General features: G+C 44.8%; 2 protein-coding genes across 7 annotated transcripts; one reads left to right on the top strand and one right to left on the bottom strand.

Annotated features, from left to right (window-relative positions):
• Position 1: 1 nt before the first annotated feature.
• On the top strand, positions 2-1,947 carry LOC6531292 (alkylated DNA repair protein alkB homolog 8). Its single transcript, XM_002092060.4, has one exon. It carries the CDS (start codon positions 39-41, stop codon positions 1,884-1,886), a length of 1,848 nt encoding a protein of 615 aa, XP_002092096.1. The 5' UTR covers positions 2-38; the 3' UTR covers positions 1,887-1,947.
• Positions 1,892-22,801, bottom strand: LOC6531291. 6 transcript variants are annotated; one of them, XM_039373050.2, is made up of 10 exons: positions 22,368-22,797; positions 15,887-17,289; positions 14,707-14,848; positions 8,044-8,192; positions 7,819-7,982; positions 7,443-7,637; positions 7,229-7,255; positions 4,420-4,467; positions 4,154-4,351; positions 1,892-4,086 (listed from the first exon to the last, which is right to left on the bottom strand). In XM_039373050.2, exons 2-10 carry the CDS (start codon positions 15,930-15,932, stop codon positions 3,472-3,474), a joined length of 1,584 nt encoding a protein of 527 aa, XP_039228984.1. In that variant the 5' UTR covers positions 15,933-17,289; positions 22,368-22,797; the 3' UTR covers positions 1,892-3,471. The 6 variants fall into 6 exon arrangements, with proteins under 6 accessions (XP_039228984.1, XP_015051231.1, XP_015051230.1 ...); XM_015195745.3 differs by lacking the exon at positions 7,229-7,255 and having other exon boundaries at positions 22,368-22,795; XM_015195744.3 differs by lacking the exon at positions 7,229-7,255 and having other exon boundaries at positions 8,044-8,186; positions 22,368-22,794.
• Between the last annotated feature and the right edge of the window lie 1,058 nt (positions 22,802-23,859).

Raw genomic sequence — 23,859 nt, 5'->3', positions numbered from 1 at the left:
TAAAAACATTGAAAAGGGGTGTACACACTGGCCGCGAAATGCACGTTGAGGAAACGCAGCAAAAGGTAAACAAGGCCAAAAAGGCGGATAAAAAGCAGCGAAGATGTCTTGCAATAATCAAAAATGACTGCGAGGTGTCTCCCAGCGATGAACCCACCACTTACCTGGCGATACTCAACGTGGGACTCAGCAATGGACTCACCGAGGAGTGTCTGCTTATGGAGGCTGCCGCGACCGGTGGAAAAGTCATTCAAGTCGTCATGTTGCCGGGAAAATCGTACTGTTTTCTGATTTGCGCCAGCTTGGAGGACTCCCAGCACATATATGAGGGGATGCACAACATATCGACCATTGGACAACAGGGAGCTGTCGCCTACCTCAGCTATGTAAAGCAATTACCGGCCAATGCGGGAAAAAGTGAGTGGAACAAGCCTCTTCCCAATGGTCTTCATGTAATTGCTGACTTTGTCAGCGAAGAGGAGGAGTCAACACTGTTGAGGGCCATTGGTGGGGATGGCAGAACCTCCGAAGTCACGGGAACTCTTAAGCATCGAAACGTTAAGCACTTTGGCTTTGAGTTTCTTTACGGTAGCAATAATGTGGATCCCTCAAAGCCTCTAGAGCAGTCAATACCATCGGCCTGTGATATTCTGTGGCCGCGACTAGATAACTTCGCTTCCACCTGGGACTGGAGCTCTCCTGACCAGCTGACAGTGAATGAATACGAACCCGGTCATGGCATTCCTCCTCATGTGGACACACACAGTGCTTTCTTGGATCCCATTCTCTCGCTGTCCCTGCAATCCGACGTGGTAATGGATTTCCGGCGAGGAGATGACCAGGTTCAAGTCAGACTTCCGCGCCGATCCTTGCTCATAATGTCAGGTGAAGCTCGCTACGACTGGACACACGGCATCAGACCAAAACACATTGATGTGGTGCCCAGTGCATCTGGCGGTTTGACAACTCAAGCCCGCGGCAAGAGAACTTCATTGACTTTTCGACGTCTGCGAAATGGTCCCTGCGATTGCTCGTATCCCGCGCTTTGCGACACACAACAAACCAAGGTGCCACAGGAATTGACCGCATCACTGGTTGCTCAGGCCGTCACTCTGGAGCAACAGAATGTCCACGAAGTGTACGATAAGATTGCGGATCACTTTAGCGAAACGCGCCACACGCCTTGGCCACAAGTGGCTGAATTTCTAGACTCCTTCGAACCCCAATCTGTGGTGCTGGACATTGGCTGCGGCAATGGCAAGTATCTGGGCTGCAACCCGCTGCTCTTGGCCGTTGGTTGCGACAGAGCGCAGGGATTACTTGCTGTAGGTCGTCGAAAGAGACAAAATGTGTTTCGATGCGACTGTCTCAATGTGCCCGTCCGCTCGTCCAGCATCGATGGCTGCATCAGTATAGCTGTTATTCATCACCTGGCCACCAAGGAGCGTCGATTGTCCGCCTTGCAGGAGATGGCACGTGTGCTCCGACCTGGAGGACGTGCTCTGGTTTACGTTTGGGCCAAGGATCAACGGAAGAATGATAAGAAGTCGACCTATCTTCGACAAAACAAGGCAGTGAATAAGGAGCGTACCACTGAACAGCAGCAGCGTCAGAGGCAACATCAGGAACTGGAACAGCAGCTGCCCAACAATAACCCACTTCCCATTCACACTAATCGCACTGAGTTCCAGCAGCAAGACGTTCTGGTGCCATGGAAGACCAAGGATGAGCAGAAAACCACGTATTTGCGATACTACCATGTCTTCGAGGAGCAGGAACTGGAAAACCTGGTGTCCCAGCTGCAAGAGGTACAATTAATCAAAAGCTACTACGACCAGGGCAATCATTGTGCGATTTTTGAGAAAATATCGAAAAACTCTTTATGAAAAGATTACATTTATGTAATTCATTTATTTGATTTCAAAAATACACATTCACACAGTTTTACTTTGGTTTTGTGTTAGCGAATTGAACGTAAACTAGAACTTAGTTAAGCTTACTGCTGACCCATCCAAATGATGATCTATTTATTGTAGCTTTGGACCATAAATTGACAATTCCTTAATAACAACGTTTTGTGTTCCACTGAAAGGATTTTCAGTTGATGTAGGTACAAGTGCATGTGTATTTACAATTGTTGTATTTCATTCTTGAAACAAACTGGATAGGATAGATCTCAGGTGTCTAACGCGTACGTGGATAGATAAAATTTCGAGTATCATAACTAAAATGTAAAGAGACTACCTAAAACAGTGAGCGGGAGCAAATGGGCTTGGTGCCATAGATTCCTATAGTATTGTTCCTATATAAACTTCTATAAATCCATCAATAAGTTCGCCTAAAACGAGATATACACTTTTGTATAGGGTACGCGCTACAGAAACATCTACACGGAATACACGTAAGAGTCTGGTTTCAAAAACACTCAGAAGTCGTCCACGGCACTTACGTTTGCAAAAAACTCTACGTCTAGTTAATAGTCATGTAATAGGATGCTTAAAGCTAATTATGGACTAGTTACAGTTTCAAACGTTTCGCTTTGGTCGTGGGTACAGTAGAGAATTTGATATGTTAGCATTGTAACATTTGGACTATGTGATTTCATTGTCTTAAAGCTAAGAGCTAAGTGTATAGCAGGTGTCCAGGTATTCGGAGCTGGAGCTGCGAAGTGGAGCCCGGCATGAATCACACTGCTATCCGGGTTTCTTCGAGGATCATTAATATCATGAAGTGAAACCCTGTTGATCCGTGCAAGGCTCTTGGACGCACATAACTAATCTTACTGGGTGTATAAATATATATGTATATATTTGGTAAATCTATATAGATCGCGTGTATAAGAGTGGTGGTGCCCAAGTGTTTTGTGTTTCGTTTTGGCTATATGTATAGGAGAAGAATTAAAGAGAATCGATTTAATAGTTTCAACAGCTAGGTGAGTCTACGGACTAGGTTAAACCAGAAATTCATCATCGTCGTAATATTAAAGCCTGATAGTTTACTTGTTTGTTGTTAAAGCTGATTTATCAGTTAATAGGTATGCATACACACATACACCATAATCGACTTATAAAGTTCTACAGGTTTTCCATTGTTTTCGTTTATAATGTACATATGTGTGTATACGTCAGTCGTTGTTGAATATACAAAGCTTTTCTTGCCGGGTGATGACCACTGGTACAGTATCTTCTTTTGTTTTTTCTATCCTATTACTACTTCTCGTCCTTGCACTTCCTTGTTTTCTGCATTCTACGTTTTAAAGCCTCTCACCGAAACACTTATTTGAGCAGCTGGCATACTTTCTCCGTCTCAACTATCTCGTCTCAGATTATTTAAATAGGATTTGGATTGGGTTACTCTGTCTGCGGCTTGGGGAATTCTTAAGGGCTATCCAGGAGCAGGGGTCCGGGGTCCGGGGTCCGGGGTCCAGTTGCCTTCAGTGCGAGCTTAGATAAATGTTTCGGCTGCCATTTGTTACAAGCACTCGGCCAGCGGTGGCTTCTCAATGGGCGGCGAGGGACCGGATACGGAAACCATTGGCACGGCACTTATCTTCGGCTTGACGATCTTCAGTCCCAGGTTGCCCAGGTTCTTGGGGCTGCTGTGCGGCGACGAGGAGGCGGTCGAAGATCGCTGGTGCACCAGAACGCGCGGTTTGGCCTCGATGGCAATGCTGGGGGAGGATGAGGCCGAAACGCTGGCCGTGGCGGTGGCACTGGCAAGGAGCGGTACATGGACCAGCTCCTCCACCGTCTCCGCCGAGTCCTGCGACTCGTGAACCACGGCATCAGCATCGCTGTGAATGAGTGCCGCCGTGGACAGCGTATCGCCCTCGTCGTCCTGCATGTACGGCGGTGGTGCCTCCAGCGAAATGCTGCCCACAATCATGTTGGCCGTGGTTATGGCCGCCGATCGCGCCAGCAGACTGGTCACGGCCGTGGGCGACTGCTTGCCATCGTGGATGACCGGCAGCCGGAGCAGCTCTCCTCCAGCGCCGCCGCACTCCTTCAGCTCGATGTCGTTGCTGTCCTGCGAGAGGTGCTGCTGCTTGCAGGACTCATCGTCGGTGCGCCACGGTCGCAGGCTCCTCTGCAAATGCAAATCATTGGTTGTAGTTAAGGAATATAGCTCCAATCATTAGTTCATTTTAACTCACCCTTCTTCCGTTGTCCGTAATGTTCTCGGCGCTCTTGGCCTTCCTGCAGAGGACACTCTGGGATCCGTGGCGACGCAGGAACTCTATGGAGTCGAAGCCACGCCCCTCCGAGGACACAAAGATGGCCGAGTTGATCCGGCTGCGGGTGCAGCGCTCCGAAATGGAGGTGGAGTGCTCCTCGGCCAGCATGTGGATGTGCTGCAATGAGAAGTAGGTCAGTAAGGATCTCAACTGGGTGATGCCGCATCCTCCGGCCAGTTGCTTACGCGGCTATTGCAGTGCAACGGTGGGTGGGCACATTCACTGCTGTCGAACTGCGTTCCGCAAAAGGAGCAGAGCAAGAGAGCAAGAGAGAGGGAAGAGAGATAGAAAGAGATAGAGAGGAGACGGTAGAGGGGACAGTACCCAACAGGGGGATTCACACGCACAACACACATAAGCCCGCACCAAGGACCTCCCGCCACACTGGAGCAAGGACGAACAAGAACAGGAGCAAGCGACAAGCGATGGACAATCTACAGCCTGGCTACAAACTACTGCAGTACAGGACACGAAGCCGGGACTCAAGCGGATGCGGATTGCAATTTGCGATTTGCGATTTGCGATTTGTGATTTTGCTGTGAGAGAGAAGTGAGCGGGTGTGGGCCGTTTCCATCCAGTGGGTTTAGCTGCTAATCTGTACAAGGTGATTAATATTGATGGGTGAGTGGTGCGATTTGGTGCTCCGTTCTGCAATCTGAAGTGGAACTCGAACTCGAACTTGAAATCGAACAGGAACTCGAACTCCAGGCAAAACCATGTGAACGTGCTCCACAAGCTGCAAGTGCTGGGGGCTAGTGTTGGGCACATCCTGCTTCCTTTGGTGGACAAAATCGGTGGCACTACCTTTGGCGAGGAAACGACAGTTGCCCAAATGCTTATTTAGCCAATCAAAAGGTAAGAAGTGAGCAAGCACAGGCCCAACTTGCATTGGAAAATGTCAACAGTGCGTATGAGTAATAAAGGTTTAAAATACTTTCTAAATATTTTAATACTCTTATTTCAAAACGCTAGATAAGCTGCCCAGAAGAAGTGTAAAAACCAATTACCGAATGTGAATTCAAACTAAGCTTGTTCCAAGTGACCATGACCATGTGCTGTTCCCTCGCCAAAGGGAGCCACCCAGTTGTGAGGTCGTTCCACCCAACACTAGCTGGCTGACTTACGCTGGCCGGCTCGCTGTAGTTGCTGTGGTTGAGCACCGAGGATTCGGTGTGGATGGTGTCGCTGGCCACCATGCTGTGGTACTTCTGCATCTGCAGCTGCATCGTCGACGAGCCGCGACTGTCGCGCGATCCCTCCCGCGATCGATCCGCACAGGAGTACTGCCTTCTGTATTGGCGTCTCCTTCGTCCGGCACTGGCGGATGGATTGGCATCCATGATGGTGCCCAGCTGGTGATCAGCGCATCCCAGCGCTCGAGGCGGCAACGGAGGCGGGCGAAAGTAGCTGGGATCGTAGCTGAATTGCCGCCTCCGCCATTGGTCGTACTGCCTATAGTGGCTGAACAGGCGACGGCGACGCAGAATTAGCTGCTTTTTGGCCTCCAGCACCTCGTCCTCCTCGACGAAGGTGCGCTCCTGTGAATTCTTGAGGATGCCGCGCTGCTGGGCGAACTTGCGCTGCTTCATGGCACCCGCCGCCTGCAGTGGCAGTATGCGATGGACGGGCTCCTTGGCCCGCTGGAGCAGCTGCTGATCCTCTCTATCCTTGTCCAGGACGTCTTCGCCCTCCACCTCGATGTTGTCGTCCCCGACGGCCTCGCCTCCGTCCAGGCTGTCCACATTCTCCAGCACATTGGCGCCCACAATGGACTGATTATCGACGCTGGGACCGCGCACATAGGTGTTGACCGGAGTGCCATGGCTGTGGCCATGACCGTGGCTGGACGCCGCGCTCACAGCCGCCGAGGAGGCTTCGCGGTGCGCTGGTTGCTAGCTCTCCACATCCGCCTTGTGCAGCAGGGCAAACTGGCAGCCGCAGTCGCGCTCCAGCTCCCTCCGCGGATACTGGAAGCAGCGGTCAAAGAGACCACAGCCCTCGCACCGCGGCAAGCACTGTTTGTGGTGTCCGGCGGGGTGGGGTGATGGGCAGGGCCAACCAATAATCAAAAGTTCGGAAGCGGGAACAGTAAGAGCGGCAAGAGCGGCATGAGCGGGATCAGGAGCAGGAGCAGGAGCAAGTTCAGCAGGCGAGAGCGAAGTGAAAGTAGGGAATGTTTCGTCAGTGAGATCTCGGGAAAGCGCCCACCTGAACAGCAAAGCTCGAAACCAAAACCGCAAAATGCATTTAGGATACAGACGAACGAACTTCTTTAATTGTTTGAAATTATGGGTTTTAATTGTTAATTTTTGATTTAAAAAAATGTACTAATTTAGTTACTAATACTTGCGCTCAAAAAGTTCGTTCGTATATCTATGGAATGTGGATAGTACGAGTTATAAATTAGAAGTGCTCTCATATGCATAGCGCATCCTGAGCTCATTGAATCTAGGTGGAATCGCTAGTTCACATCGGCGAGCCGAAGAACGCATACCCTTTCGAAAGCTATGAAGTCAAATCCAGAGAGTATGCCCCCGAAAACTAGTGCCATAAGCCTACGGAAAAGAAAGCTAAAATAAATGCGAAATGCACGTGCTACCTTGGTAAGCAAATCAAAACAAGTAACAGTTGAAAAGGTCGAATTTCTACAGGAGAAAGGTATAAACACATTTCAGTGATCAGTAAACTTGAATCAAAATCACCAGCTGAATTATAAGCGGACCACTTGAGTTCCTTTTGGCAAGAGGTATCCAATTGATAGGAAAATAGGATTTAATTCTCGGAAAATATTTAACGTGGTTTTCAGTCTATACTTGGGAAATGGGTCGGGGTTGTGCACGGATTAGAAAGGAAATAGTGATTGTACTTTGTTCAAAAGGAGTCGAATATTTATTTACTTAAATTGATGCATAGAAAAAAGCGAGTAAAATGCAAAGATATTTTTTGTTTGTTTCGTATATAAGTAAATTGGAAGAATTTGTTATTTTTGAATACCTTGACAAAGAAATCGGGGTGTAGGTTCTAAAAATGAAGCATAACAAAAAAATGAAACAGAGATAAGTTCCTTCGCGAAAATCCAAACGCTCAGCGCTCCGAGTAATCCTAGAAACCCGCACAACCATCATCCATCCCTCCACCTCCCCGATCGGGATCGGGATCGAAAGCGGCATTGGGATAGCAAGAAGAATCCCCGGTAGGCGATACTCACCTGGTGCGAGTGCTGTCCATTGCATCCGCTGGCGCTGCACACGCCCGTGCCCGGCACCTTCAGCTGCTCGTGCTTGTAGTCCGGCTGGTAGGGCAACAGCATCCGGATCTTGCCCCACCGGTTGAAAAACAGCGCGATGGCTCCGGCCCAGACCATCAGCACGATCAGCACAATGCCGATCTCCACGCCACGAATCTGCGCCAGAAAAGCAGGAACACAGCAAAGCATCAAGTATTTAAACAACAACATGCCTAAATGCGTATTCTGAACTTGAGCTCATAATCCACTTATGGAGATAATTGACTTTAAAGCCAATAGCCGAAATTCAATTATCTCCATTGCTAATGCGAATTAATTGGATATCATTGGTGCTCACCGTGGGCAGTTCCCTGGTGGTGCCATGGGTCAGGGTGTTGGTGGCCGTGGAGGTCACGTCGTCGCCAAAGATGCTGGCATTGTTGCTGCCATTGCGACCGCCATTGCTCCCGTTGCCATAGATGCCCGGCGGAAAGTCCTGCTGCGAGGTGTTCTTGGGCAGATCTGGTATGGAAATCGAGTAACTATAACCATGTCTGGAGATGCAAATCCTTTGGATACTCACCCAGCGTCTTGAACTTTATCTGGCCGCGGCTGCGGTACTTCTTGCCCTGCCAGATGGCCGTCACAACGAGGGAGTACTGTGTGCTGGGCAGCAGGCGATCCAGGACAATGGCCTCGCTGCTGCCGGCGACGTCCTGTACAACCCTGTAACTTAAATTAATTCAATTACCACTCTCGAACGGCAGCTAAGGGGAGGTGTTGCGGGGGGTTAATATGTGTGTGTGTGTGTAGGTGGTTCCAGGATTGTGCAATCACATGTGTGTGCGTGTGTCAGTGTGTGTGTGCTAATTGAACCAACTTTCAGTCGTGAAATATGAGGCCGGTCCGTGTTGGTAATTACAGCATTGGCCAATATTTCACTTTGTCACTTTCTCACAGCGCAGCTACCAAACATGTCCTAGATTTGCCAATTGAGCTCACATTACCCACCCCAACCACTCCAACCACCTCGCCCCACCAAAGATCCTGCTTCCCGCGTGTCCGGAGTGTCGCGCTGCCCACTGGCGAATGCCCCAAGCGGCGGGGGGAGTGGGGAATGGGCAATGGCAAAAGTGGCCCAGACTTCTGGCCTTTTGTGCACCGGCTTCCATTGCTGCGAGTGTAGCAACTACAAGCGCCTGACAAATGATTCATTATTCATACGTGTAACAAACGCAGAACCACCGCTCTCACACACAACTATGTGAGCCACCCAATGGCCCCCCAATGGCGCCCGGTGGCGACGGAGCCCAAACAGAAAACAGAGAACAGAAGTATGCCCCATTTCGCGAGCAGACGAAGCAAAAACACCAAACGCCAAACAAGCAATCGTAAATGTTGGAAAAACAAAACACAGGTAAACAATGTCGCTTGGCCGCTCTAATGATGCCCTGTTTACGGCGGAATGCATTTTAGAAAAATGCCTGGAATATCACAAAGTCAACTGTTTTTTCGCTGGCGTTCCATGAATACTCTTTAATGTTAAAAGTATCATTTTATATTTATACTCGTATATAGAGAGCCCTATTTCGAACTTTTATTAGCATACACGATTATAATTGCTGATCTAATCAGTATGCACGTAAGCAGAAATAATGATTTTGTATGGGGCAAGCCATTCGGTGCAAAGGTCAATAGATTCTTGTTACTTTCTCCACCTTTTGTTTCGGAAAAATAAATCGGATATAGTGAGCGATAAATATTCTAGCTAATTAGATGCTTATATGTGGCTAACATAAAAAGGCCATGAAGTTAAGCAGGAAAATGGGATTTAATAGGATTTTCTAACAACACTCTCTAATGACCTTTGAGTAACCCTGCCAATTGATACGAATTAAGGACATAAACGCATTGTGAATTCACATCTGGCTGGCGCGCAAAAACTGCTCTCAATTCGAAGCCGCCGGCGGCGACTGCTAAATAATTGATTAGCCACATGTGTCGCATCCATTTGCATACAGCCAATAGACCCGCAGGGCCGCAGGGCAACTGGAATTGGGCCGAATTGGCCGACCTGGGCAAACAGCGGCCATTCGATCCCATCCTAGTCCTAATCCTAGTCCTACTCCCATCCTGTCTCCAGGCTGCCACATGTGACAGCAGCAGGCGCTGTCTAAAGTTTTGCCGCTAAAGTTTTCATCATCGTGTGGCGTCGCTGGGTGGAAATCAAATTTAAGCTCCCCTTTTCCTCGACTCTTTGGCATTAAATTTCGGCGAGGAAGCCGCTTATTATACACAATTTAAACACACGCCATGGCAGCAGTTTTACTGGCATTTTTCTGGGTGGATCCCTTGGCCTTTTGGCTGGCCACCAGAAATGCAAGCGAATTTCCTTTTGCCAAAGCAAAAGAGGAAAAAGGAAGGAAGGAAGTTTCTAATTTTCTCGTCGGTTTTCCCCTTTCCAACTTTACGGCCTGAAATTACGGGCTCTGGAAATTCATTTGATATTCAGAAATATGGCTGGATATGCATTTCGGCCGGGTTTATTTTGTTCTCTTTTTTTAATGTCCCCTTTTGTGAGCGGTATCCGGTTTATTCCGGCTTGATAAATAAACAATTAGCTTACAGGACGGCCGTACAACTTTCGCATTCGTTACTCAAACTTCGCAGTATGCATACAATATGTCACACAAAATATACAAATGTGTACTCGCACGAAGGGCTTTCTGTTCTGTTGTTATTTAATAACTTATAACTTTCATGGGACTGGTTTTGAAACAAAAAAAAAACATAACTTTTAGCCGTCATGTGTTGCCTCGAATGTAACCAAGCATTTTTGGTTTGATTCGCTTTGTGACAATCGTACGGCTCCTTTGCACCTTTGAACTTAAAAATTCAATTAAAAATACGCATACGCCCCATTGGCCGGCGCCATCAATGTTCAATGAAGGCTTTTCGGGGCAGGACTGATAACTGCCAAGGAATAATCGACCGCAAGCACTCGAGTTCCTTGGCAACAGCACAATAAGCCAGCTTATTTGGCCATACACATGCCATATACAAATCAGGTTTAGTTTATGTTGGCACAATGCTTTCGATTCCATTTCCTGTTACTGCGCGGCCCGTGCACTTTTGTGGCTTATACTGGAAAATTTATGTCGTCATCGCAGCTGGAAGCACACTCAAATCTCATCCGCTCACAACAACTACACAGCAACTATAGCTATCTACGTATATATGCACATACATACATATGTATGTTTGTACTATATACACTTCAGTGGGGCCTTGGCATTTCAATTTCAATTTCAATTTTAATAATGTCAAATTGGCTCTAAAAACACCGATAAGAATAGTGAATAAAATCCAGCACACGGCTTCCTATTGATCGGAACTTTCCATTTATTCCGCCTTTGTCCAGCACATGTCCTGCCCCGCCCCTTTTTACGCCTCGTGCCACTACTCCTTCTCCTCCTCCGCTGGGACAGTAATTGTTATTAATTATTATTGTTATTGATGGTGCTTGACATGCTTGGACGTATTGAACTCCCACCCCCTACAACAGGCACTTATTGTTCGTCAAGAATTTCATAAATCCACTTAGTAATTTGGAGCATGCATGGTACACTGGCAGAAAATTTAGTTACCCTTACTATTTGCCATGTTGTTCGTAGACTTAAGAGACTCTTTTTAGGGTATTTCTTGTATTTATTGAATGCCACCTACATTTTTGTCTTTCGTTTTCAATATATTATCAACATAAGTGGGCCCAGCTAGCCGCAGATTTTCTCGCAGTGCACGGCCAAGTGCATATCGATGTGTGTGTGTTGGCCCATATCTGTTGTATACCTGTCCGAAACGTCTACGACAAAAGCCCATTTCACTTGGGGGCTCGAGCCCAAGGCGAAGCCCAAGCTAATGCCAAAGCCAAAGCCAAAGCCAATGGTAAAGGCAATGGCAAAGGCAAAGCTTGAGCCGACTCACCGTCACAACGTGTCTATGTACAAATCATACATTATTCAGGGACACAATTTACTCGAAAAACGGCAGGAAGATAGAACAGAGTGAAGCCACCGCCAATCACCCTACACCACCCACCACCACCCACCATAATGACTGGCAGTCGGAAGTATGTAATACTCGTACAACAAAAATCGATAGGAAAGTAACACAAAAATTAAAAACAAACTGACTAATAAATAATGACCGAACGAACGAAGCGAACTACCAAAAACTAAAAAAAAAACAAGAGAGAACGCTATAGTCGAGTTCCCCGACTATCTGATACCCGTTACTCAGCTAGTGTAAGTGCGAAGGACAGTTTTTGGCGGTTTGTGGGCGTTAAAGTGGGCGTGGCCAAAATTTTTTTGGCGAATAGATAGAAATTTACAAGACTAATAGAAAAATGAAAAAATATCAAAACATTTTTCAAAAGTGTGGGCGTGGCAGCTTTGGGCGGTTTGTGGGCGTTAAAGTGGGCGTGGCAAAAAGTTTTTTTGCAAATCGATAGAAATTTACAAGACCAATACAAAAATGAAAAAATATTACAACATTTTTCAAAAGTGTGGGCGTGGCAGTTTTGGGCGGTTTGTGGGCGTTAGAGTGGGCGTGGCAAAAAGTTTTTTTGGCAAATCGATAGAAATTTACAAGACCAATACATAAATGAAAAAATATTAAAACAATTTTCAAAAGTGTGGGCGTCGCAGTTTTGGGCGGTTTGTGGGCGTTAGAGTGGGCGTGGCAACATGAATCGACAAACTTGCGCTGCGTCTATGTCCCTGGAGTCTGTATGCCTAATCTCAACTTTCTAGCTTTGGTAGTTCCTGAGATCACAGCGTTCATACGGACAGACGGACAGACGGACAGACGGACGGACAGACGGACATGGCCAAATCGACTCGGCTATTGATCCTGATCAAGAATATATATACTTTATATGGTCGGAAACGCTTCCTTCTGCCTGTTACATACTTTTCAACGAATCTAGTATACCCTTTTACTCTACGAGTAACGGGTATAACAACACACACAGACCAGCACTAGGAGGTCTAAGTTTTGTAATAAAATTTTTGACATAGGCGTGAACTTTATAGAACAACGGGCCAAAATGACTGCTCAGTGCTGGAATGGCGGGCAGTAAAAGACAAAACACGCTCATGCAGTCAAAAGCCAAAAGAAAAAGGCCAACACTCACCTACACACACACACACACACACACACACATACGCACGCAAGGCGGGCCATTAAATTGAAAAACACCTTGGCCAAAACGGTCGACTTCGTCGGACTGCAGTCAAAAGGCAGAGAAGCAGAGAAGCACAAAAGCCGAGCACTTAACTTATTACACGGACGGCATTCCGTGGCAGCGAACGGGCTAAAATGCCCGGTCCAAGCCAAGCTGCCACTGCGAAACCCGACTTGGCCTACACGGAGCGGAAGTGCTTAGTTTGCTGGCGAAATATGCAAGCTATTCGCTACATCGCACTGCCATCGTTCAGTGCACTGCGAGAATTAGATGCTCAAGAAGATTAAATTAAATTGTAAATTCATGATAAATAAAGTATTTTTATAGTTAGTTTCAAAGTAAAGTAGTTAGGAAGTAAAGATATATCCCAATCCCGAACTGATGTTTCTACCAGAATGGCAAGCGAATATGAACAAATTTTTTGTCAATATTTTCTTCCAGTGCAGGGGATAGTTGCTGCTCTTCCGGTTGCCACGCAGCAAACACGAGCGTTGAGCGTTGAGCAACAGCAATCAGCGAGAACGGGACGTGTGTATGTAGTAGGTGGCAATGCAAATGGGAATGCAAAGCGCTAGGATGTTGGATAGTAGATGGCAAATGCTGAACTGCTGGCAAGTCGGCAGCAGCTGGGCTGCATTATTCGGTAAATCATCGGGAGAATTGCCAGGGGAGTTATCTGAAGCCAGCGCGGTCGCAAAGTCCCTGACATATGAGTGCACATGAGCTCGCAGCTCATGAATATGGCTGCAAAGCCAAAGGCATTGCCATATTGCCACATAAGCTGGCAAACTTGGCCAACTCGAAGTTTTGCCAGCTCAAGTTACTCGCAAATTGAAGCTAATTGAGTGGCAATATAGTTCTGCGCTCTTAAATTGACATTTTTCACACGCGGCAAAGCCTTAAGTGCCACTGCCAGCATTCTTTATTTCACTTTATTTTGGTTTTCAAGTTTAATTGGACACATTAAGTGAAAACTAAACTGTTTGAGTTAGACTTGTGCAGGACTTGATACAAATAAATATCGAGAACGAACTGAAGTCGTTTTTGCTTTGATAAATTGTTCAGATAAATTGTTCGGATAAATTGTTCAACTACAATCAAATTTTCATGCCAATAAAACTCATGAAAAGCTTGGGCATTTTATCTCTTAAGTCTTGATCTCAGTTAGTTTTCTATGCAGCGCTTTTGCCATGAACTTGAAAATGCTAAAGAGAATCGGGCATAATTGGAATTTGTATGAGGCAGCTGGTTGTTCAGGCCAGGGAAATTGAGTTGTAATTCCTTAGAAGTTGGCCAAGCATTGTGTACGAAACTCGCACTTTTGCCTTTTGTTTTAAATAACTTGACTACAAATACACGGCGCTTTTGTTTTTCTTTGGGCCCGCACTCGCGGTCAATTTGGCCCCAAGTCTCCCATTTACTTAAGGCCATTCCCACCCACTCCCTGGGTTTACTTTAACTTGGCCCGTTATTTAGCTCATGGCCAAGCAAACACACACACACACTGACAGACCGGCCTCTTGACTGACCGCTGCCACGCCCCTCCGCCCACTGACGCCCACAAGCCGCATACAGCCCCAGAACTCACTCCATGGGGCGTCAATTGCAGGCAGAGTTTTTCCTTTGTCCACTTGAGGTCTGCATAAATGCAATTGCAGTTGCCTTACACGGCGAGAAAATGGGAGGAAGTTACTTTTTGCTTCTTGATAATGCTGAGTGTATGAATGGTGAAAAGCCTTGTCGAAGGGTAGTATTATCAAGGAATTTATAAGCAGTTGAGTAGCGTTTACAATTTAAATAAATCATATCACTGGAAACCCCCCTCCGCAGTTAACAAAATATGGCCAATGCTTTTGGGCCGTGCAATTGGAAGCCGTCAGAAGCTCAAAGCCCCTTTAAGCCCGTCAACTGAATGGTAAGTGAGTGTGCTTTGCCGTCATTTGGACAGTGGCCGTCAAGTGGCCCGGCGGATTGAGTTTTAGCTTTGTTAGTGGTACCTACCTGTCGTCCGTGGGCTTGTACGTCACGATGTACTTCTCGATGGGATGTGCCTTCAGATCGATTTGCGTCTGCCACGACACTCGGACCGCCGTGGGCGTGAGGAACGTAACGGTTATGTTCTCCGGCGTGGCCGGAATGGTGCCTATTATAGGGATAATTGCTTGTTATTATGCCATTATCGTACTGTAAATGCCCGTGCTACGGATATACACATATATTCGCACATAGTGCTTTATATTACAAACACTAGTCAAGTTTATGCGTCTGGGGATTTACGGGATTTGGTTTGAGCCGTATCGTTAAGACGTCAGCCCTTAAGTTGTGTCATAAAATTAGGAGCTTTGCGTATATTCTTCGCCATATCTCTTGGCCCTCAAAGCAGATTACATTCGTCACTCGAGTTGTCAATCTTTTATCAATTGACCATTTGGGGTCTCTTACCACTTCGGATGCTTTTCAAACTGTCAAGATTTAGATTGTTATTTAATGGGAATTATTTGGTTGTTTGGAAATACTCTACATTCTAAGCCAAGCATTCATTTTGTATAAGCTGGGGGATAACACATTACGGCTTAAACAAATTTTCTAATTTATTTAGAAGCTTAACCAAAACTACAAATCTCAATGCTGAAAACATCTTATTTTATGCTTTTATTGGGCGTTTGACCTGAATTCTATATTCTAAATGCAGCTTTGGTAAATGTATTTTCAATTTGACTGCTTACTTGTCTATAAAAGTATAGCAAAAGCTGAAGATATACAAGAACTGATTAGATGGTTTTCAATAGAGAACAAGTAAAAGAGAACATTTGCAATAAAATATCAATTGGCTTGACCTGAATTTCTTTTATAGCTTGCTGCATATCTAAGACAATAAATACGAAGTAGTTAGATTGCTAGACATTGCTAAAGATAAACCCAAGTTGAAGTGAATGACCCTGGAGAAAACTTATAAGGAGGTGGTTAAAAGTCGTCTAAAAGTCGTTGGGCAAACGAATAATCGCTGATGGAGCACTATGCTGAGCCCAAAGCAAAGGGTGTTTTGCTGGTGTCAACAGCTTGAGCTGCTTAGGGTTAAGGTATCGCAGGACATGACATTGTTGCTCCAAATTATAACGACTTCTTTGGGAGGATTTAGGACCCTAAACTCAGGGACTTGGGATGTGCTCTTCGTACTCACCCGCTAGGCAAGCGTTAACAAACAGCACAGCTATGAGCACAAACATGCTTTCGAATGAATCCTGCTTTTGCTTTTGTTGGCGGTCGCTTTGTTTTTCTTGCTTTGCTGTTTTTCTTGCTTTTCCTGTTTTTCCTGCTGCTGTTGGGACTTTCCCTGTTTTCTCTGTGGGCGGCTTACCTCCTTGCTACGGTTTCCGCTTGGCTAATTCGTTGTTGCAGTTTCGGGTTTTTTCCCACAAAATAGTTGCTCTGCCTTATTTTGTTTTTTGGGGTTTATTTTTAAAATAATCTAACTAAACATAAAATCAGTCTTGCTTTGTGTCCAGCACACTTTCTTTTGCATTAATGCCTTTAATCGAGTTTCAAATTTTCAATTGTGCAGCTGCAGCGCTTCCGTTTTCTGCTAATTGACTTTGTCAATGACATTTGCATGAAAAGTTTTTCCCGTGTATTTATGTCCTTGCGGGGGTTGTGGTGGGGGGAGGGGGAGCTTGGGGAATTTATGCGTGTATATTTTTATAACACATTTTTATGGGGCTCCGTGTGCGTCCGTCTCTCCGGTGTCTCCGGTTTGAATCGTCATCGAATCGGAATCGAATAGTATCGCATTTGATGAACGTTCCGATAGTGTGCTATATTATAAAGTTGGGGATCTGGAAGGGCGGGGGGCACTGTGCACTGGGAGTTGGGTAAGTGGGATGAGTGGGCTGAATGGTGTGAGTGGGGATATATAGCAGCAGTAGTTTTTCCGTTTCGTGCTCGCTTCTGTTCAACTGGGGAATTATTCACATTGCGTTCGCTTTTTGTTTTTGTATTTATTCTTTTTATTTTTATTTTGCTTCTGCTTCTGCGGCTTGTGTTATTATTCCTTGCTGTTCATTGCTTTTTGGTGTTGTTGTTGCTGCTGCTACTGCTCGACTTTATAAAAATCAATAAAAAGCGACTTTTTGTCTGACAGCCGTTGATTTGGATGGCAGCCTAAGTGAGTTTTTGTTCTGCCTCCGATTGTGTGTTTCTATTGAGGTTTCAATTTGGGCTTGGGTTTGGGGTTTGAGTTTTGGGTTCTTCTGCTCTGTTGCTTTCGGCCCTACTAAACCACACACATATATATATATAAATATATATCTACGAAATGAATTCAGGGAGAACAGGCCTTAAAAGCGACCACCTGTCGTCGCCTGTCGCTTTGGTCCTTTTGTAATTCCTGCGGTTTTCTGCTGTCAATTTTATTTAGTCTGTTACACTTTGTATTTTGTTAACAATTCCGGCATAATTGCCAAAGCACTTGGCCCGCATTTTCTGCGACCTGTGATTTTTCTGATTCAATTTTTGGCGTTTGTTTTTCCTCGGCGCTGCTTTCGGCTTGCGGTTAATTATGGCCCAATGTTTTTGGCTGTGAGGAGGCTGCAATAAATCAGAATGGCATTAATGGCTTGCGGCAAAATATGCGCATATATTTGTGCAAAAACTATACCACTAACCACTGTGTGTGTGTGTGTCTGTGTGTGTTTCTGTGCAACATTTACATTAATTATAATGAGCTGTGTTCTCAACTCAATCACAATTAAGCGAACACGACTCATTCGTTATTCATTAACCAGATCGAAGCAAAGAAAACAGAAACGAAACGCAATTACATTATGTGCTGCATACTTTTTGGGGCTCTGCCTTCGAATTTAATTGGCATTGCGCATACGCCATGTGGACAACCTTAGCTCCGAAATACACACCCAAACTAACCCCACACACACACACACGAACACACACACAGACAGACTACGCACGCATACCTAATGTGCTATACATAATCCCACATTCAATCCATGTTTCATCTGCATCAGACAATTCAATTTGTGGATTGCTCCGATCATGCATAAGTTTTGTGGAGAATTTCCCTTTGTGTTTTCAGATTTTCGATTAGCATGCACGGCTGGAAACTATGTGGTCAACATGTGCGGTCTGCGTTTTTGGTTTTGCTTTTTTTTAGTTTTTTAACCCCGCAACCTGTTGATGGTGTAAATTTTTAAACTCGTTTATTGGCGCCATTTACTCTGATTTTGCACTTCTCACAAAACGAAACATGTCCTTTCACTGGCATTCCAAAGAAATAACGAAACCCAGCGGACTGTGTCCGATTTCACTTGCTCGAAAAACCAATTGGGAGAACTGCCATCAAATGTCTGTAAAAAAAGGGACCCATGTTTTATGGCCAATATTGAAGAGGAAAAGTCCTAATGGGACCTGCAATCGATGTTGGCTACAAATCTCTTCTATTACTTCAAACATATAAAGTGCGCGCACATAGGCGACATAAAGTTGCACACAGTTAGACTTATTAAATGTTTGCAAGTATGGCCAAACCAAACATACAGCACTTCATAAAGGTCGTTAAAAGTTGATTTCTTCAGCTTTATGCTTAATACTTGGAGTATTAGGTTAAGTGAGCGATAATCTCTTAATACATCAAATTGCTGTCGAGTGCCATTCAACTTTTCGCCATATCTCAGAAAAATGACTGCTTGCACTTAAGTAAATAACACCAGTTAGCAGCTGTCATTGTCCAAGGATAATTGGGATTACTCTCGCTGACTGGACACTCTTATCTTTTGGTCAGCCACCGACCACGCCCACCGATTTCATGTACGCCCCCTGGCCAGCGACGGGCAACCGCTCGATACTCATTAAATTTATGCATTTATGTCTCATTTTTGTCGGTCGAGAGACCCTTAAAAGTTTTATGAACTTTTGGCATACACTTTGGCATGCTTTTGGGGCTTTCGGTAGCAAGATAGCAACAGCCATGAGAGAATGTGTAATGAGTGAGCGCACACGCTTTGCAATTTAAATGATAATTTTTAAACGCAAAACGAAGTAAATAAGAAATAAAGCTTACAAATTCCAAAACCGGAGTGTTTCATTCGTTGGCAAATGAAATATCCGGGAGATCGGCCAACAGAAGTGCATAAAAGCGACATGACTGCTTTCTGAATAAGAAATTAAATTATCAAAATTCCCAAGAAAAGAATTTCATTAAGGCGTTGAAAGAAAACCAAGCAGGATGACGTGATAACTGCTTGAATATTAATATGAAGTTCATATATATCTGCTGAAGTGCTGCAAAGGGTGTGCAAATACGAAATTAAATTAACATGTTGCCATTTATAATTTAAATAACAACTTATGAAGCGATTATGAAGCTGGAGAGTGTAGCATTAAGAAACCGAATGTACAGATATGTGAAACTGTGTTGACGCGGTAAAGCGCAAATTCGAAATTAAATTTAAAAATTCAAAAAGTGTGTTGCTAATTGAACGGGGGAATAATAAAACAGAGCCCCAAAGAGCTGACGCATCGTCGCAGACAGGTGGAGGTTGAATGGGTTAAACTGGGTGAACTGGGTGAAAATGGGTGGTTGCCTGGTGCTGGAATTCTGTGAAAATTGGGGAGCGAGTGCATGCATTCCCGCAGTGGAAAATAAGTAGGTGAAAGCAGTTATCGTTAAACGAAAATGGCGGCTAGTACGCGCTGTCGCTTTCGCTTTCGGTTTCGCTTTCGCCAACGCTCTTAATTATAACGACGTCACATGCACAAAGCCACGCTCTCGCTCACACACACACACACAAGGAACACACACAGATGAAAACAAACAAACGCACACACGTCAGTTGATAATTTTCTGGTTTTTTATTGCATACTCTGCGGCGCAGGGACTCCTTTGACATTTGGCGCGTCTGTTTGGCTTAGCTGCCAACTGGCGGACTCAGGATTGTCAGCCGGGCAGACAATAAATCAATCAGCTGTGCCAACATCCAATTCCTGCGCAGACAATGCTCCAATGCTCCAATGCTCCCATGCCTCCGCGCCATATATTCCCAGCCCGGCATATTGGTAGTCGCGTGTGGCGCGGTGTGTGAGCGCTATTAACAAAAAGGTCAACTTGGCCGCTACAATTGAAGCCCGAAAGCCGAGAGGCACAGCCAAAAGGAAAGGAATGGATAGGAATGGCTAGGAAAGGAAAGGGGTAGGGAAAGTGGGAAATACCGGGCAAAGGCTTGTGTGTGTGCTGCGCTCCAGCTTTTACACCGGTGCACACTGCTCGAAAGTCAACATTTGACCTGGAACTAATGACTAAACTGGCAAGCCAACATGGCGGATGAGCAATAATGCCACTCAAAGTGACACATAAAGCCTATCTGTGCGTGTCGCAGCAGCTGCAATTTAAAATGAGTTCATAATTTATATCTAGCTAAGCTTAGGTGTATTTTGAGTAAAATTTTAAGTTACAATTTTAAATTAGAAAGTGAGCTCAATTTTTAAGTCAACAAATCATGAACAAACATTTTAGTTAGGCCTAAAGAAAATCAGAGTGCACTCTGAAAAATCCAGAAATTTTTCCCAGTGCAGAGTGTATATTTGAACAAGTCCGAGCACTGGTGTGTGTAAGTGAAACGTTTCGGAGCGAAAGAGAGGGCGAGAGAAAGGGCGGGCGCATGCTATTATGTCCTGGCTGTAAAACAAAAAAGAAAACGCTAGAGAAAATAAGGGAAAACACTTGACTCCAATTTCGGCGAGATTTTCCACAGCTATGCTGGGATGCAGAGGATGGAGGAAGATCGCTGATGAAAGGAGTGCAGGATGGGGAGGGGGGAAATCAGGGAAACAGGCTGCCAAGGACGATGATAAAAAATTAAGCGCGTGATGGGGGGCTAAAGTGGGCTTTAATTGAGTACTACTTTCAGCTTAAAGCTCGCGAGTATAAAGGAGCTGATAAAAAAATAATTGAAGTAATGAAAGACCAAAATGGAAAATGTTCTACTTTCTTTCTGCTATGCGCAGTTGAGTGTGTGAAGTTTGAAAATTATAAAACAAAGAAAAATAGTCAAGAAAAACATTGTAAAATAAACAGTTTAATGCTTCTTTCGTTTCTGGTAACTAATGAGATACCCTCAATACCAATGGCTAAATTACATATATATGTACATAATATTCCAAATTAAATTTTTATGATCGTGTTAGGCAGGAATTTTATTGAATCCTCAAAATTTAGCTATCGTTGTGTACACACTTCTGATTATTAGGAGCAACATAATGAGAGAACTTCACGTTGTTACGCACTTTTAGACTTTTTGATCGATTTCCTCATGCTGTGTTCATTTGGGCGTAAACTCATTCGCTTACAATGAAATTTTGTTTATTTACAGATCGCTAATGAGCACAGGCACAAGCAACTTTCAGCGATGAAGAAATTTCCATTTTTAATCGGTCAAACTTTGCGGCATTTTGCTCGACTTCGTGCAAGTCCACAAATACGCGGAGCGAGTCGTATTAATATATATATATATATAGAATCGGTGCATATATATCTAGATGTACTGCCACATGGAGGAGCAATGCACGCAATGCGACGACTGTGGTTGCGACGGATTTAAATTTAAACGAACATTTACGTTTTCCGGGCATTTTGCCGCCGATCCGATTTTCATTTGACCTGTTCTAGTTGCGGTGAATGTGCGGATATCTGTCTGTATGCATACATACATATGTATGTAAAGATATGCATATGTGTATGTCTATGGCTGCATGTGTGTGTGCTGCCCGTGGGATTCTTTGTGAAAAACGATTTGTTTATAATAACGTGGTACGTGCGACTCGCTATGGTTCGAATGGCCAAATAAAACAGGGGAAATTGAGAAATGAAAAAGATTTACAGCAGTGCAAGGGCGAGGTATTAACCCACACAAAAATTTCAAAAACAGCCAGGTTAATTGTGAATTCGCTGCTTGTTTTCGCCAAACAAACGAAACAGGAGCATTAAAATTACTTTTTAATTGCCACAGCTGTGCTGCTGCTTTGCAGGTTGAGTTTGCTGGCTGACAGAGTCCATTAGGCCATTTTCCATTCCATTTCATTTGCGTTTTCATCGCACACCCACTTCCCCCCACTTCCGTTTCTGATTTTCGCCATTTAATTGGCTTAAAATTCAGTCGCCTTCTTGGGAAGAGCCGCAAAGGACTCAGTACTCATTGCTCAGTTCTCACTGTTAATTGAGCGACTGTCACAAAATCACACAGAAAAGAAATTTTTTGAAATTTAACACCAAGGTATTTTTCAGCCCAAACATGGATAATTTCACAATAGTTTGCCAATTATTTGAGAAAAAAGTGACAAGCACTCAAGTCGTAAATCGATAGAAAATAATAAAAGTGCCATAGAGCATTTTAATAGCTTGTCTAGATCAATAATATTATTAATTACAATGTAACTTTGCGTATAAACTAGTTTCCAACTATCTGTTACATATGAAAAGGAACAAATTGCTTTAGACAAATGATAACTGTGACGAAATTCTTTTGCAGTGGACAAACAAAAGTTTCAACAGCTCGCGGCACGCTTGAAATCTGCAAAACACACACAAACCAGCCATCAACGGCTGTGTACACTGTCACACAATTTGCAAGTTTCTTTTTTTTTTTTTTATTTACTTTTTGCCGTCGGTCTCTGGTTAACCGGCTCAGCCACCTGCTAGTGACACGCCTCTCCGGCTCGCCGCCTCCTCCGTGCGGGTCGCGCTCCTGGATACAATACGGATTCTGATTCTGAATCGGATGTGGATGCGGATTCGGAATCCCAGTCCCAATCTCTGGCCCGATCCCTACGCGCAATCAGGGCTGGAAAGGCGTGCATCCACTGATAACGGTGAAAACAAACACTTCACTGCGCTCGGTTCTCAGTTCTCATTTCTCAGTTCTCAGTTGGCTGTTGTCTGTTGTGTGCATTCGGTTCTCTGCCCGATTAACTGTGCTTTGGAGCCACTGCCTTTCGCTTGCGCTTTTGCTTTCGCTTTCACTTCCGTTTCCGGTTTCCGTTTGCTCGTTGTGCTGCGGCCGACGCGAAAACTACTACTGAAATGGACAGCGGTAAATGAAAACGAAACTGAACCGAAAAAGGCGAGAGAGAAAAGCTTTCCACGCCAGCGGTGCACGGAGTGGAAATGCCCAGTTGACTGTTTTATGGCTAAATCGGATGGATGGGGTCTACTTGAAGAAATTAAAAATTAAAAAAAAAGTACACACACTAACATATTTCTAAAATAAAATAACCTTAATGTTAAGCAACTTGGAAAACTTCTAATTTTTCATACAAATAAATCATTTGCTTCTGATATGTCTTATTTATTATTCCTGTAATAATATAAATCACAAAAGTACCACCAAAGCTCACACCAACGCAGTCGTACTAACAATTATTTCATTAGTCAATACTACTATTAAATGCTTTATACGCATGGAAATTGTGTTGTCGGCAAGGAAAACCATTAATCAAGCCAATTCCCCACCCAATTTATTTCCCCAACTGGGAGTGCTCAAACCATTTTCGGCATATCCAACTTGTAGGATTGTGGCCACAAAAGCTTTTCCCCTTTCTCAAGACTTTTCCAGCTGCAGAGAGGCCGAGCAGCTTTTCTTTAACTAACAATATCTTGCGTTAGGTCGTGTTCGCAGTGCCAAGGAGACGATTGCCGCCAACTATTTGCGGGGATTTATGGGGGAGGGCACAATGTATGGGGACACAATTGACCGACTGACTGACTGACTGACTAACTGGCTGATTGACTGACTGACTAACTGGCTGATTGACTAGCTGACTGACTGACTAACTGACTTACAGGCTGATTGACTGGCTGACTGACTTACTGACTAACTGACTGCCTGATTGACGGGCTGACTGACTGACTGACATACCCATATTCAGTGAAAAGCGCATTCACAGAGTTCAAGTGCGATTGTGTGGCTGCTGCTGTTGTTTTTGTTGTGTTGTTGCCCAGGAAACAAACAAGCGCCAGTTTCAGCGGAAATTTCAATGTTGTTTTTAACAGGCGCTTAGCTTTCATCACTGCCCTCCGCCCTCCCTTGTCACTCGAGGGCTTAAATTAAAAGCATACTTAGCGGCGCTTAATTAATTATTCATGGACGC

The sequence above is a fragment of the Drosophila yakuba genome, chromosome 2R (assembly GCF_016746365.2).
Source record: "Drosophila yakuba strain Tai18E2 chromosome 2R, Prin_Dyak_Tai18E2_2.1, whole genome shotgun sequence".
Taxonomy (NCBI): domain Eukaryota; kingdom Metazoa; phylum Arthropoda; class Insecta; order Diptera; family Drosophilidae; genus Drosophila; species Drosophila yakuba.
Note: the sequence above shows the minus strand (reverse complement) of the source record. Positions and strands in the feature narration are given on the sequence as shown.